At 40.1% G+C, this 16,322-nt stretch overlaps 1 protein-coding gene across 16 annotated transcripts in view; it reads right to left on the reverse strand.

Moving 5' to 3' along the window:
- Nucleotides 1-16,322, reverse strand: part of SDCCAG8 (SHH signaling and ciliogenesis regulator SDCCAG8) — a 242,240-nt gene that overhangs the window by 165,319 nt on the left and 60,599 nt on the right. For 8 of the 16 annotated variants that reach the window (XM_078357215.1, XM_035281021.3, XM_078357214.1 and 5 more), the window contains one exon: nucleotides 6,929-7,081. In XM_078357215.1, the coding sequence (XP_078213341.1) occupies nucleotides 6,929-7,081 (153 nt within the window). Of the gene's footprint in view, nucleotides 1-6,928; nucleotides 7,085-16,322 lie in introns of all 16 variants that reach the window. The other 8 variants (XM_035281020.3, XM_054248379.2, XM_035281019.3 and 5 more) reach the window with 1 other exon arrangement.

Genomic DNA, 16,322 nt, shown 5'->3' on the forward strand with positions numbered 1-16,322 from the left:
CAGCCTATGTGACACATTGAGACCCTGTCTGCAATAAATAAATTAAATCCCCTAAGAGAAGGAATTATATTGAATTAAGTTTCATTTGAAAAAATGAGATTCAGAAAACTAACTTGTCCAAGTTCATTCAAACTAATAAATAAAAGATAAAGCTGGGCTTTCCAAAAAATTTGTCTGCTTTTAGTAACACAAAGGACCAAGGAATCGATCCAATAAGGCTCCTTCTCTCTTCCTCTAAAACAAGAATGGCCACAAGTTACAATTTATTCAGTGCCCACAGTAAGTCAGGCTTTACATTAGATATTATCTAAACATTATCTCACTTAATCCTATCAATTTTTTGATATATTATAAACTTTATTTACTCCTCTGAAACTTAGAGAAGTTAAGTGAATTGTTCAAGGTCACAGAAAGGTCAAGTTGGATTCAACTCCAAATCCTTTTCCTCCAAAGCCACTTTCTGGCATTTCCTGGTGAGAGCTGGGACCTCAGTGCTACGACCACTGTCAGCTCTTTGTTCATACATCTTTATTTAGAGCAGGATCTTAAGAACAAATGTAAGCAAAGGCTTACTAAAGACAAAATCAACTTAAAGACTAGAAATGTATGGTATTGAATAGAGATCCAGAAATAAAGCTGCACACATATAGCCATCTGATCTTTGACAAACTTGACAAAAATTCGCAATGGGGAAAGGACTTCCTATTCAATAACTGGTGCTGGGTTGCCAGCTAGCCATATGCAGAAGAATGAAACTGGACTCCTACCCTTCACCATATATAAAAATTAACCATTCTGGGTGTTTCCTACATGGGCTTTGGGAAAGAATTTATGACTAAGTTCTCAAAAGCAATGCAACAAAACCCACAAACTGATGAGTGGGACCTAATTAAACTAAAGAGCTTTTGCACAGCAAAAGAAATTATCAACAGCGTAAACAGACAACCTACAGAATAGGAGAAAAAATTTGCAAGCTATGTATCAGACAAAGATCTAATATCCAGAATCTATAAAGAAAGTCAACAACTGAACAACCCGAAAACAACCCCATTATAAAACGAACAGAAGACATGAACAACTTCTCAAAAGAAGACATACAAATGGCCAAGAAACATATGAAGAACTGCTCAAGATCACTACTGAACGATACGGTTTGGATTTCTGTCCCCACTCAAATCTCACATGAAATTGTAATCCCAGTGGGGGACTGGCCTGGAGGGAGGTGATTGGATCATGGGGGCAGGTTTCTTCCTCACTCTTCTCATGATGGTGAGTTCTCAGAAGACCTGGTTGTTTAAAAGTGTGTAGCCCCTCCTCCTGCTCCCTCTTCCTCCTGATCCAACCACAGAAGACATGCCTGCTTCCCTTCCACCATGACTGAAAGTTTCCTAAGGCCTCCCCAGCCATTCTTCCTGTACGGCCTACAGAACTGTGAGCCAATTAAACTTCCCTTCTTTATAAATCACCAGTTTCAGGTATTTCTTTATAGTAGTGTGAGAACAGACTAATACACTAATCATCACAGAAATGCAAATCAAAACCACAACAAGATGCCATTTCACACCAGTCAGAATGGCTATTAATCCAAAGTCGAACAACAACAGACCCTGGTGAGGCTGCAGAGAAAAGGACACTTCTACACTGCACATTAGTTCAGCCACTGTGGAAAGCAGTTTGGAAATTTCTCAAATAACTTAAAACAGAACTATCATTCTACCAGCAATCCTATTATTGGGCATAATTCAAAGAAAACAAACTGTCTTTCCAAAAAGACACATGTACTCACATGTTCACTGCACCTCTATTCACAATAGCAAAGACATGGAATCAACCTGGGTTCCCATCAGGAATGGACTGGATGAAGAAAATGTGGTACATATACACCATTGAACACTATGCAGCCATAAAAAAAGAATGGAATCAGGTCTTTGGCAGCAACAGGGATGCAACTGGAGGCCACAGTCCTAACTGAATTAACGCAGGAACAGAAAATCAAACACTGCATGTTCTCACTTACAAGTGGGAGCTAAGCAATAGGTACTCCTGGATATAAGACAGCAACAATAGAAACTGGGGATGACTAGAGAGGAGAGGGAGGGAGGCAGGGGCTGAAAAACTGACTACTGCGTATACTATGCTCATGTAGTAGGTGACAAGATGATCTGTAAATCAAACCTCAGTGTCATGCAATATCCCCACATAAAAAACCTGCACATGTACTCCCTTGGATGTAAAATAAAAGTTAAAAATAAATAAATAAATAAAAAAATATGCTGCATTTCTGTCACCATCTTTATTCATGCAACAACTGTCAGTAGAAGAGAGAGGTTCTGTCACATATGAAAGCACCTGGAACACTGCGAGGTACACTTCAGCCTTCATTCTTCCTTTCTTATCAGGAATCCTCATCACATACTTCTAAATTACTCAGCAAGGCAAATAGTTTCCAGCAAACAATCAAAAAATAAAAATTTCCTAGGTGTGACCAATACCCGGTCTTTGCTATTGATACCATTCTCTCTCACACCAACACTCAATTCACAGCTTCATCTCCCTTCCATGTCTCATCCAGATTGCTTACAGGCAGCATTCCTTCCCCCATACTCTGAGTTTCTAAACCCTGCCTCTTCTTGGAAGCTCCATTAAAATGCCATCTTTTTCGCAAAGCCTTCCATGATCTCTTGCAGACAAGCAGTTCTGATCCTCTGAACTCTCAGCATTGTAGTCAGACCTTTCCAATTTTTCTTTTCCTTGTAATTCATTTATTTCATTCATCAAACATATACTGAGCACATTTTACATGAGAGAGGAATGTGCCAGGCAACGAGGATGCTACATGCAGAGGACACATACTGAATTAGGGAAGGCAAACTATTCAACAAGAATTTGTAATAAACTGAATTATGAGAGCCCATAGGAGAGGATCCCAATTCAGCTGTAGGGGGCTCTGAGAGGAGGTGGTACCAAGAAAAACCCTGGGCCAGGTGAGGCGGCTCACGCCTATAATCCTAGCACTTTGAGTGGCCAAGGAGGGGGCACCGCTTGAGCCTCGGAGTTCAAGATCAGCCTGGGCAACATGGCAAACATTTGTCTTTACAAAAAAATACAAAAAATTAGCGGGGCATGGTGGCACACTCCTGTAGTCCCAGCTATCTGGGAGGCTGAGGTAAGAGGATTACCTGAGCTTGAGAGGTCGAGGCTGAGTGAACCAGGACCACCCGACTGCACTCCAGCCTGGGTGACAGAGTGAGACCCTGTCTCAAAAACAAACAAACAAACAACTCTGAAGAATCCGTTAAAGAGGGCAGAGGAAGATTCCTCTAGGCAGGGGGCAAAGCACATGCAGAATCCTGCACTGAAAAAAAAAACAGTATGGAAGATTGGCATATTTTCATGCTTGGGGAAGTACAAGCAGGCCAGTCAGTGTGGTGAGGGTGCAAAGGAGAAAAATGAAGGAAGATAAGACTGGAGAGCCAAAGAGAGAAAGAATATTGTAGTCATTACGCTATGCTAAAGGATCCTAAATTGTATCCAGGACTGCAGGGAGACGTGAAAGGATTAAGAGACTGACGTACTGAGATGTTCACATGAGAAGGATCGTCCCAGCTGTGGCTCAGAGAACAGAGAGGAAGGTGAGGCTGGAGGTGAGGACACCACAGGGGCTGTGGGAACCACCCAAGGATGAGATGTGGGGAGCAGCAGGATGGAGAGACAGGGCAATGTAAACGCTTAGGGTCTTAAGTTTTAGAACCTGGTGATGATAAGATGTGTGGCGTGAGAAAGAGCAGGGAGAAAAGGGTGACAAGATTTCTGTGCTGGGTAACCGAATGAATAGGGTCTCCTGGGATAGGGAAGGTAGCAAGTAAAGCTGGTTTTGGAGCTCAGTATTCAGTTAAAGATTTAGAAATCAAATAGCTTTAGTCCTGAAGCTTTAGTTCCTAAAACTATATATATACATGGAATTCAAGCCACAGTACTGCTAAAGACACCTAAATCTTTAGCTCCCTGCTAAACTCTAGATCCTTCTATCAAGCTGCTTTCTGGATGGTTTCCTTCTTTGCCTTAAAGTACTTTAAACTTAGAGTAATGTAAAAGACATACATCATCGTTCTCCCAAATCAAGAATATGAATTGAAAGAAATCAAGGAAAAAGTACCTTTTTTTTTTTTTTTTTGAGACAGAGTTTCGCTCTTGTTAACCAGGCTGGAGTGCAATGGCGCGATCTTGGCTCACCGCAACCTCCGCCTCCTGGGTTCAGGCAATTCTCCTGCCTCAGCCTCCCGAGTAGCTGGGATTACAGGCACGCGCCACCCTGCCCAGCTAATATTTTGTATTTTCAGTAGAGATGGGGTTTCACCATGTTGACCAGGATGGTCTTGATCTCTTGACCTCGTGATCCACCCGCCTCGGCCTCCCAAAGTGCTGGGATTACAGGCTTGAGCCACCGCGCCCGGCCCGGAAAAAGTACCTTTTAAGGAAAGTAAGACTACAAAAAAAAATCAGCAAATATAGCACAAGCAGCTCTTTAGTGAACATAGCAGTTGTAATTTCATTGGCTGTGGCACAGAGGCTGAAATGCAGTGGGCTGAAGAGTGAAAGGTAACAAAATAAAGACAACATGTATGGACAAATCCTTCAAGAAGCTTGACCACTAAGAGAAAGAGTTATAGAGGGAGATGGAATCACTGAAGTGGTTTCCAACCTTGGCTGCCCATTGGAATCACCTGGGTAGCTTTCGCCATTCCCGACGCCTGAATGCTACTCAGACATTTCGATGTCATTGGTTTGGGGTACTGTTTGGACAATCGGATTTTTAGAACTTCTTGTGTAACAAAAATTAAGAAACACAGATGAGAAGAAAGATTGTTTTGTTCAACAGTAAGAGAAATTTGAAAGTATTTTCCTGATGATAAGAAAGAGGCTGTAGTGAAGGAAAGACTGATTCAGAAAAGCAGAGTGGACAAATGGAATGAGCTCCTCGAAGGGGAGAAAGGAGATGGGACGCACATGAAGGGAAAAGGGTCAGGAAGAAGTCTTTCCCATTCAGACTGGGTTGGAATACAGGGGAAAATGTATTTTAAGGCATGGGTAAGATCAATAGTTGAGGTGGTTAACACCTAATGACTTCAATTTTCTTTGTTAAGTAAGTAAGGCTCTCTGCTGAGAATAAGGGGGAAAGCTGTATTTCAGAGAATTTGAGAAGAACAAGGGATTTGAAATCGTCCTTAAAGAAATACATTCAAGATACCATCACTTTCCACCCGGACTACGATCATCACCTCCCAGCTGATCTCTAGGCACCTATTCTGTTTCTCCTTCCAATCTATTGACGAAATGATTCTTCTCAAACATAAATGGCATCATGACACTGACCAATTTAAAGTCATTCAATGGCTTTCCATCACTTTTTGGACAAAATTTTACATCTTTCATATGGATTTTAAAGCCATTCATGATTCTGTCCCAGCCCAATTCTGCAAACTCATTCCCACTACTCTGTCCCTCTCTGTGCTCCAGCCATCGGGGCCTTCTCCAAATGCCTAGGAAGTGCGATACTTTCCAGGTCCCCCAGTCTTGGGTGTGTTATTTTCCTGGGCCCAAAACCCTCTTCCCCTTTTCACCTGACCACTCATCAATGCTTTCAGGTCTCATTTTCAAAATCTCTGTCTCAGGAAAGTGTTTTGTGACTGCCTAGACTAGGTCAGATCCCCCGTTACACATTCCCACAGTACCCTGAACAGAACTTGGCAGCTTTATTGCAACTATGACAAAAGCTCACTTAGGAAACTATTTCTGTACCGGCTACTTCTCCTACTAGTTCGTAGGCTTTATGAGGAAGCTGCGTTGTTCCCGTGACTACGACATTCCCAGCCCCTTCAGTTAGTATCTGGTGATTGTGGAATGAAGAAGAGAGAGGAAAGCAAGAGGACTGCTGGAAAGCGCTGAAAGAGCTGTGGACACTGAAGACCTGGATGCACAGCTGCGGCATCTGCAAGGCTGTGGGTTTTGACAGCTGCAGTTTTCAAAACTGGTAAGAAGTTTACAGGAAATGCCTCAGTTTACTCATAAGACTTAAAACTCACTGGGCAGAAGTGGCGATTTTTCTCTTTCCATATCTTTAGGCCTGCACACTACTTTGTACCCAGCACATATGCTCAGTATACGTTCACTGAATGAGTTGATTATCACACACTGGAATCTTACACCAACATAGCATTTAAGAGTACAAGCTGTGAGTCCACTTTTAAAAACAAACATGTAACACAGTTGTTTTGGTTACTCGATGGACCACAACTTGCTCAATTCTAGTCTAGTTAGCAACTTTAAAGCTAGGTCCCACTCAACTCTCTATTCTAGTTTTGTGAACTCTTTTTCAAACACTGCTCATTTCATGTTATCTGTACCTTTTGCCTTAAATCTTTCCCTTCATCTGGTTACGGTCGTTATCGACGATGTAACTTGTCAGAACTGATTTCATACAGAGTCTATAATCACTTTTTCTTAGTTACTCAGTTTCTTACAAGTGTTTTATCTTCTGCATGTTTAATTTAGGGCTAGGAGATTAAGCAGGGGAGTCACCTCTTTATTGTAGCCAAGGCTGAAATAAAATCTGAGTAACTTCATAGCACTCCTCTGGGAAACACGAGAGAAAAAAGAATCAAACAGAATCTCAGGATTTAAAGTAAATTTTATAATTTCATAGTATGAAATCTAATTATTTTATTGGAAGAGGTCAGAATAAATGAATGAGAAGCATATGAAAAAAATAACATTTTTATGAACTCTAAATTATAAGAAACTTAACTACTTACACAATAACAATGAAAAAATTTAAAGTTCATTCAAGAACTCCAGCCTACGGAATCATCCATGGCATCACAAGAAACATTTCTTATGCAATGTGGATAATATTGGAGTCCTTAAGTACCTTTGATCCCATGTCCTCCCTTTCTTTTGTGATTTCCTTTTTCATCATATCTTTCTCAACGGCCCTCTTCTCTTGCTGAGATGCAAGTTCTTTTTCCAGTCGCTCTGCCTGCCTCTCCAGCTCGTTCCTCAACTGGTCACACTGGATTAAAGCCTGCTAGGATATAAAAGGTTGAATGGGGAGTTGAGAATTTAAAAACAACAAGGGGAAAATGAGATAATTAAGCTTTAATGGTATTTAAAATAGTTAAAATTCACTATAAAGCCCATTAGAATAACTTCGTATTTGTTTATCAATACTACTTATTGACCCAAAAGAATATCCAGATGTTACATTTATTGACATATTTCAATTTCCATGATTAAAGCCCTATTAATTAATGACAAAATTCAGGTAATGAACCTTGATGAGGGCCACAGATGAGTCAGAATTTTGAAAAAGGGAACCAGAAAAACCAGTTATTCTAATATTTTCAATTATATATCATGTTTATATTACATGAAATAAATATCCAATTTAACTGATTTCTTATTTGTTGATGGATAAAATTTATTGGAATACTTCAAATGATAGATCGATCCAAATAGTAAAATGAAATGTTGACCATATCATTAAACACAGGCATCTTGTGTTTAATACTATATAATATTCAAGTTTCCTTAAGTATAACTAAGGCAAAATTTAGTTCCCTTTCCTTAAATATACAACTAAAGTCAAAATTATGTAATAATCATAAGTTAAATGGAAAGGCTCAAAACAGTATTCACTACTTAGTTTTATGAAGATCCTTCATTTCTGGTAAAGCTCATAATTGTCCTTTATTCTAAATTTCCCACTTGCATTTAATGAAATAAAAACACCCTAACTTCATTTTGGCCACTTTTACAATATCTTTATGTGTAATACCAGATAATAAAATACGACTTCAAAATCCCAATTTTGGGAGGTTTTTTTTGTATAAATGTATAGGGTACAAGTGTAATTTAGTTACATGCAGAGATTGTATAGTAAAATCCCAATTTGTAAAAATCCTCATAAAAATAAGGTACTATAGGATCTTATAGTCTTATTCCAGTGGCCCTTATGTACAATATCCATCTCACCCAACCTATCTTTTCTCCTGAATTGGAAGAAAGAACCCCAGGTCTCATGACTTACATGTGTGCTTATAAGTTTCATAGTCACATTTGATTTTAATGGCGACGGAAATGGCCTCAGTAAGTACTGTCAGTTTTATGCATAGTTATGCTTCCCTCTGGTGAGCGCTATAATAAATACAGACAATAAATATCTAGGATATGTGAATTTCCCTCTCCTTATCTGGAAAGCATTAAACTCCAGTTTCTTCTGGTATCTTCTGAAAAGTTTCTATTCTTCTAAGCATAAAATTTAAAGGTAAAATTCAATTGTCTCAGATTGACTAATAAACAAATACAATGACTAAAAATGATTCTCCTAGGGAGATAGTCCCAAGTCCAAATTCTAGCTGAGAATGCCTGGAAAAGGAAATTTTAAATTCCATTTTCAAATAAATGAAAAAGCATACTTTTTCTATAATTTAAGGCCTGAGGGCTTGAAATATGAATTAGTCACTCTTTCTGATTCACAGTGTAATTGCTCTTGTGAGAAATATTTCACATGAGCACAGTAAATGCTCATAATTTTCCCTCATATAATGAATACTATGGATAGATAAAATGATTACTTAATATAAACCAATATATCCGGTCAGAAAGTTTTTCATTAAACAAAAACTCACCAAGATAGGATGATAGAGAGAAAAGCACAAAGTGAGAAGCTGTAAAATCATGTAAACAAAACCACTGCTGAAGCCTTGGTTTAGTGGATGGTCCTCCCTCTATTAGGACTAGCCACCACCCATGGGTGATGACGAGTAAGGAGCAACAAAACACTGAATACAAAAAAAATTGGTTATTGGCCAGGCATGGTGGCTCATGCCTGTAATTGCAGCACTTTGGAAGGCTGAGGCAGGTGGACTGCTTGAGGTCAGGAGCTGGAGACCAGCCTGCCAACATGGTGAAACCCTGTCTCTACTAAAATACAAAAATTAGCTGAGTGTGGTGGTGGGTGCCTGTAATCCCAGCTACTTTGGAGGCTGAGGCAGGAAAATTGCTTGAACCCAGGAGGCTGAGGTTGCAGTGAGCCAAGATGGTGCCACTGCACTCCAGCCTGGGCAACAGAGCGAGACTCCACTCCAAGAAAACCAAAAACCAAAATGAAACAAAACAAAAACCGGTTATTGATGTTGCTTAGTGTGTAACCAATGATTTCATACTATAAAATAGCTTTTACCCTTATTTGCTTTGATTTTTGACATATATGCCTGGCCACAATGAAGAAAATAGAAAAGCATAGTAACACTTGGAATCAAAAAAATGATTTAATCTTTCGAAAGATAACTCTACAATGGACACCACATACTAAAAGATTTTGGTCTACCAAACAAATATTTATACAGTATCTCCATTAAAGCTTTCTCTTAATTCTAGAGTTTCTTCTCCTGGTTTCCAGAACCCCTGTCGACTGAGTACCCCTCTAACCATTCAGTAAGGACATAATAACCGACTTCTCAAAGGGTAGGTCAGTAAACAGTCAACTACCAAATGAAAGATTTTTTTTTTTTTCTGAGACAGTCTCGCTCTGTCGCCCAGGCTGGAGTGCAGTGGCTCCATCTCAGCCCACTGCAAGCTCCGCCTCCTGGGCTCAAGCAATTCTCCTGCCACAGCCTCCTAAGTAGCTAGGATTACATGTGCCTCCCACCATGCCCAGCTAATTTTTGTATTTTTAGTAGAGGCAGGGTTTCACCATATGATCAGGCTGGACTCGAACTCCTGACCTCAGGTGATCCACCCACCTCAGCCTCCCAAAGTGCTGGGATTATAGGCGTGAGCCACCACGCCCAACAGATAGATCTTTATAGTAACTGAATTCTCAAAGGCTGTCAGTAAACTGTTGATTACCATTAAATGATAGATCTTTATAGATGACAAAGTTAATTTGAGGTCTGTGGCTGTTATTTCTCTCAGTAGACCTAAGTCCTGGCTTCTCTCCCTCTGCCTGAGCACAGTCCCTTCCTTGGTGGAAATGGCTGTAGGTTTTGGGAAGTTAGGGAATTATACACTCCCCCCAACCAGCAGACTCATTCCTGAAGGAACCTTTTCTTTTCTGGGAAATTTCTTTATGTGTGGTCATTCTATGTTGACATATTAACACTTTTCAAACACAGTTTCTTAGACTTGATATTCCCAGCCCTGGTTTTATTTATTTATTATTTATTTATTTATTTTGAAATGGAGTCTTGCTCTTGGTGCCCAGGCTGGAGTGCAATGGCACAATCTCGGCTCACTGCAACCTCTACCTCCCGGGTTCCAGCAATTCTTCTGCCTCAGCCACCTGAGTAGCTGGGACTACAGGCGCCCACCACCTCACCCGAATAATTTTTGTATTTTTAGTAGAGATGGGTTTCGCCACGTTGGCCAAGCTGATCTCAAACTTCTGACCTCATGATCCACCCACCTCGGTCTTCCAAAGTGCTAGGATTACAGGCGTGAGCCACCGCACACAGCCAGTTCTGGTTTTATTAAACCAAAGGGTAGACACTACTATCTTAAGTAGTCAAAATATTTTCCAAAACAAAATTTATATCAAGTCAACTAAAATTTTAAAACAGGAAACCTACTGTAGATGATATTAGAGTCCTTCCCAACTGCTAGGGTTAGTTTTTAAGGAATCCTTGTGACAAAATAATTCATAAATAACTAAGGAATTAAGATCTTATGAAAAATATACAGCTCACACTTACGAACATGAACTTTAAAAGTTTGCAAATGTTTTTATTTTTATGTAATAAACCCCACAAAATTAAAAAGATTAACACATTTTAGGCATCTAATTTATGATGAATGCAAACTATTGATTTTAATTTATAAACCCTTGCTAACCAGAAACTTACCAGTCTATCCCTATGTACCATTTTCAAGATATTTATACTTTGTTTTTGTTTTGTGACAGATAATGTGCATATCAAGAAGCATTATTTCCTATACTTGTGACTACAACCAAATACTCAAAACTTTTCTGATTTTCTTTTTAATCCAGGCTTCTAATTCCTGCCTTTCTGGCTCCCTGTAATTCAAGAAACAGAATAATACGGATATTTGAAAAAGGGGGAAAAGGTGTTTGTAAATATTTGTTCAATCTACCAGGTTGCTGCTTAAAAAATTAATCTTCAAAATATCACGTGTAACCCATAAATATGTACAATTATTGTGTATACATAATAATTTTTTTTAAGCTCACACCACTTTCCCATGAAGGTATATAGCAGGATAGGTCTTAGCAAATTTGAAATAAATACTTTGCTCAATTTGTTATGATTTAAAAAAAATTTTTTTTTCCTTAGAGGGTTATGTCATTACAGATATGCTTACGGTAAATTCATGCCAAAGCCTGTGCCTTCAGGCCTTTCCATATACCTCTCAACAGTTTCCCTTCCAGCGTAAGCAGGCAGGTCAAAGGCCCAGTTAACCTTTTTATATGCTTCTCCTGGCTCGCCTTCCCCAAGTGTCACTACAAAAGCCTCTACTTTTCTCACCATTTAGTCCCAGGTGAATTTTTTTACTCTTTTAAAATTATCATCAATTGAAATAACTTGCATTTTCAAACAAAAACATGTATTGAGCACTGACTATGTGCCAGATATATTGCCAAGTGGTATATATGGATTATGTAACCCTCTCAATACATTTTAATTGGTTCTTATCACTCAGTTGAAGAAACTGGTACTTTGAGATATTCAGTAACTTGCCTAAATCAGAGACCTAGAAAGTGGAAGAGTAGGGAGTTTATCCAAGGTAGTTCCATACAATAATCTATGCATGACATTGTATACTTCTCAAGTTCTATATTTATTTTCTCATAAAATCCTCAGGCATTTTCACTGCCACTGTGAATGTAAATATATAATTCCTTCTACTTAGCATGTAATACCCAAATGCCACACTAGATGGCAACAAATGTCAGGGAACTAAACAAAGTAACCATTTCATTGCTCAGTAATATTTAAAATATGTACGCCATCTGACTTTTTAATACTCAGAAGGCAAAAATTCTAATGTGTTTTAACATATCTTCTAGATAAAAACTACTAGACCTGTCATACATTTTATAATATGCTTAATAATCCTTGCATTCATTATTACTAATTTACTGAAAATGCAATAGATTCCTAATGAACAATAGCACTGCTTGCTCTTAACATTAAAAAAAAATTAATTACAGGCCAGGCACAGTGGCTCACACCTGTAATTCTAGCACTTTGGGAGGCCGAGGTGGGTAGATCATGAGGTCTGGAGTTTGAGACCAGCCTGATCAACATGGTGAAACCTTGTCCCTACTAAAAATACAAAAATTAGCCAGGTGTGGAGGCATGCACCTGTAATCCCGGCTACTCAGGAGGCTGAGGCAGGAGAATCTCTTGAACCTAGGAGGTGGAGGTTGCAGTGAGCCGAGATCATACCACTGCACTCCAGCCTGGGTGACAGAGTGAGACTCTGTCTCAAAAAATAATAAGTACAAAACTTCACATTATTAATAATTGACTTCCATTCAACAAACATTTATTATGAATTAAGATATAAATGGTCATGTGTGAAATACAATGATAGATGTCACAGACCTGACTGATTTCAAGGTCTTTTGGTGTAGAAAACTATGTCAACAGCTACCAAAATTATACACCACATCAATAGGAATATAGAGGAAAAAGATTAATTCAAACAAGAAGGGGCTGGGGAAACCTTCTGGGAAGACTGCCACCTGAGTTAAGCTTCATAGATTGAACAGATATTTCACAGATTAATACAAGGTAGAAAAATATAGCATGAGCAAATCAACGAAAATGGGCAACTGAAGGTCATGTTCTGGAAACAGTGAAGCTTACGAAAGAGTAGAGTAAAAGATAAGATTAGCAAAGTTAGAGTAGGGCCAGATTGGTCTTTTATTCTACTGCAAGAGGGGAGCCTAACCAGGGAGATTTATAACTCAGGAATTATAAATGTTATGAAAGCACTGTGAGAAGTATGCTGGAATTAGATGAAATTTGAGGGAAACCAATTAGAAAGTTATTGCAATTGTCCGCCTACTTAGTATAAGAGTATGTGCGGTAGCCCACACCTGTAATCCCAGAACTTTGGGGCCCAAGGAGGGAGAATGAGTTGCACTCAGGAGTTCAAGGCTATAGTGAGATGTGATCGCACTCCCACACTTTGGCCTGGTGACAGAGTGAGGCACTGTCTCTGAAGAAAAAAAAAAAAGGAGTATGTGAAGATGTGAACCAGGGCAGTGGTGTAAGAATGAAAAGGTAGGCATAGTTCAATAGAAATTTGACTCTGAGGGGCCGGGCGCGGTGGCTCACGCCTGTAATCCCAGCACTTTGGGAAGCCGAGGCAGGTGGATCACGAGGTCAAGAGATCGAGACCATCCTGGTCAACATGGTGAAACCCCGTCTCTACTAAAAATACAAAAAATCAGCTGGGCACGGTGGTGCGTGCCTGTAATCCCAGCTACTCAGGAGGCTGAGGCAGGAGAATTGCCTGAACCCAGCAGGCGTAGGTTGCGGTGAGCCGAGATCGCGCCATTGCACTCCAGCCTGGGTAACAAGAGCGAAACTCCGTCTCAAAAAAAAAAAAGAAAGAAATTTGACTCTGGAGAGAGCGAGCTTGGGAACTGATTGAGTGTCAAGAGCAAGCATAAGGAAGAACCAAGATGTTTTAAAGAATGCAAGCCAGGGCTGTGGTGAAGATGGTGACGCCATTGTCTGAAGACGGTAATAGAGAAAATGGTACAAGGAAAAGGAACAGTAGATGGGAAAGCGGAGCCAGTGAATGGTTCGGTTGTGTAGTTTCAGATGCTAGCAGTCTATCAGCCATAAAAAAGATCTAGTAGCAGCACAATATGCAGGGCTGGGCTCAGGAGGGCAGTTAAAGCTAAAGGCATAATTGAGTATTCAACAGTAATATTTGGCCATGTGAGGAGAAATGAATCCCAGCAATCCCAGCAAGTCAAGGAACATGGGAGAAGGGCTAGGAACTAACTCTGAGGAATGTCCACACATAAGGCTTGTGGAAAACAAGAAACAAGTTAAAAGTAGACAAGAATGGTACTATGTGGATGCATGAGAGTAAAATATCAGCTAAATCAAGGGAAGGAGATGATATGTTATGGCAGGACAGTTAATGGGGTTCCAGCACCATAGAGTTTGAGTCGCATGAGGATTGAGATGAGCTCAGGAAGTGACCAGTGATGACGAAGTGAGCACTTCAGCAACGTGAAATCAGGCTACAGTCTGCCCAAAGCCTGACTGCCATGTGCTTGGAAGCAAAAGGAAAGCTACCAGGGTAGACGACTGTTGTGAAACATGTGCTGGTGAAACGATGAATGGAAGGTGATAAACGGAGTGAAAGCTGATCACATGAAGGCTGCTTTTTGTTTGTTTAAACAAGAGCTGTGGACAAGAGGAGGAGGAAAAACAGTGCAGAGGAAAGGATGAAGGATGCAAGAGAAATGTGACGACACAGAAGTAGTAGGAGACATCAAAAACTGAGAGAAAGACACTCATCTTGGGAAATGAGAGGGCCCGAAAAGAAAGGAAGGTAAAGAGAGGAGACCTTAGAGGGATGAGATGCTGAAGAGGCTCTTGTCAGTTGCTCCGGATCTTAGTGAAGTGAGAAGGAGGTCATCTGATGACAGTGAGGTGCTAGCAGTGGAGTTGGAAAAGTGAGGAACATGGGTTTCCCAGGGAGAGTACATAAGGGAGTCAACTGCAGAGAAAAGAATTGTTCGACAGTCCCTACAACCACTGAAAGTGACCAGTGGAACTCATGAAGTGGCTTTCTTGAGTGACTTCCTGCAGCAACGCTTGGGAGGCTGAAAGTAGCCAGAAAAAAAAAAATGCGATTGGGCTTAATTTTCACCGGGTACCTTTACTGGCAAGGTAGGTAAACTGGAAAGATAAGAAGAAAGGAATTGCAGAGTGCTGGTGAGAACTGAGTTGAAATTTCCTTCCTCAGTAGATATTTGCTGACTACCTATCTACCGTGAGATCTATGCAAGATGCCATGGAATTTAACAGTGATCAAGATGGAGAAATTCCATAATGCCAGTGATTTTGTAAACGGGGACTAGCACAAATGGATTAACCATTGTTGAAGTTGTTACAGATAGCAGAGAGCTGAAACTGCAAGTCATGTAGTCCAGGCATGTGCAATGGGAAAAAGCTTTAGGCTCCTAATTGTTTTTATTTTAAATTTTACTGAGTACATAGTAGATGTATACATTTGTGGGTACATGAGATGTTTAACCTCCTAATTGTTAATACCACCAGCCTGGCAGACTGGCAGCCTTGGTATCATCTGGGACTCATTAGAAATGCCTCTGAGACCAATCTTCCTGATCTTGTCCCAGACTGAGGAGACAGATTTGAGTGTTGTCTCTTGTCTCCTTGCCAGTCAACTTGTAATAAAGCCTTTTCTTAAAAGCCAGTGCCATAGTACTGGCTTCTATATGCAGAGGGAAGCAAGCCCTTGGCTTGGTGACAATTTTAAAGTTTAACAGAGATTTCTCAAAGAACATAATATAGAGCTACCATTCAACACAGCAATCCCATTCCTAGGTATATACCCAAAGGGATATATATTATTATACCAAAAAGATACATGCACTCAAATGTTCATCACTGCACTATTCACAATAGCAAAGGCATGGAGGCCAGGTGCAGTGGCTCACACCAGTAACTCCAGCACTTTGGGAGGCCGAGGCGGGTGGATCACTTGAGGTCGGGAGTTCAGTACTAGCCTGGCCAACATGACGAAAACCTGTCTCTAAAAATACAAAAATTAGCTAGGTATGGTGGTAGACAACTGTAATCCCAGCTACTTGGGAGGGTGAGGCAGGAGAATCACTCGAACCCAGGAGGCAGAGGTCACAGAGATCACACCACTGCACTACAGCTTGGGTGACAGAACAAGATTCCATCTCAAAAAAAAAAAAAAAAAACCAGACATAAAATCAACCTAGATTCCCATCAATGGCAGACTGGGTAAAGAAAATGTGGTATATGTAAACCTGGGAATGTATACATTCATAAAAAACAATGAAATCGCATGCTTTGCAGCAACATGGATGTAGCTAGAAGCCATAATCCTAAGCAAATTAATGCAGTAACAGAAAAACAAACACCATATGCTCTCATTTATAAATGGGAGCTACACACTGCACACGTGGGCATACACATGGGAACCACAGACCCTGTGGTTGAAAAGTACCTGGTGGACACTATGCTCAATACCTGGGTCCACCATGTAACAATCCTACA

The sequence above is a fragment of the Callithrix jacchus genome, chromosome 19 (assembly GCF_049354715.1).
Source record: "Callithrix jacchus isolate 240 chromosome 19, calJac240_pri, whole genome shotgun sequence".
NCBI lineage: Eukaryota > Metazoa > Chordata > Mammalia > Primates > Cebidae > Callithrix > Callithrix jacchus.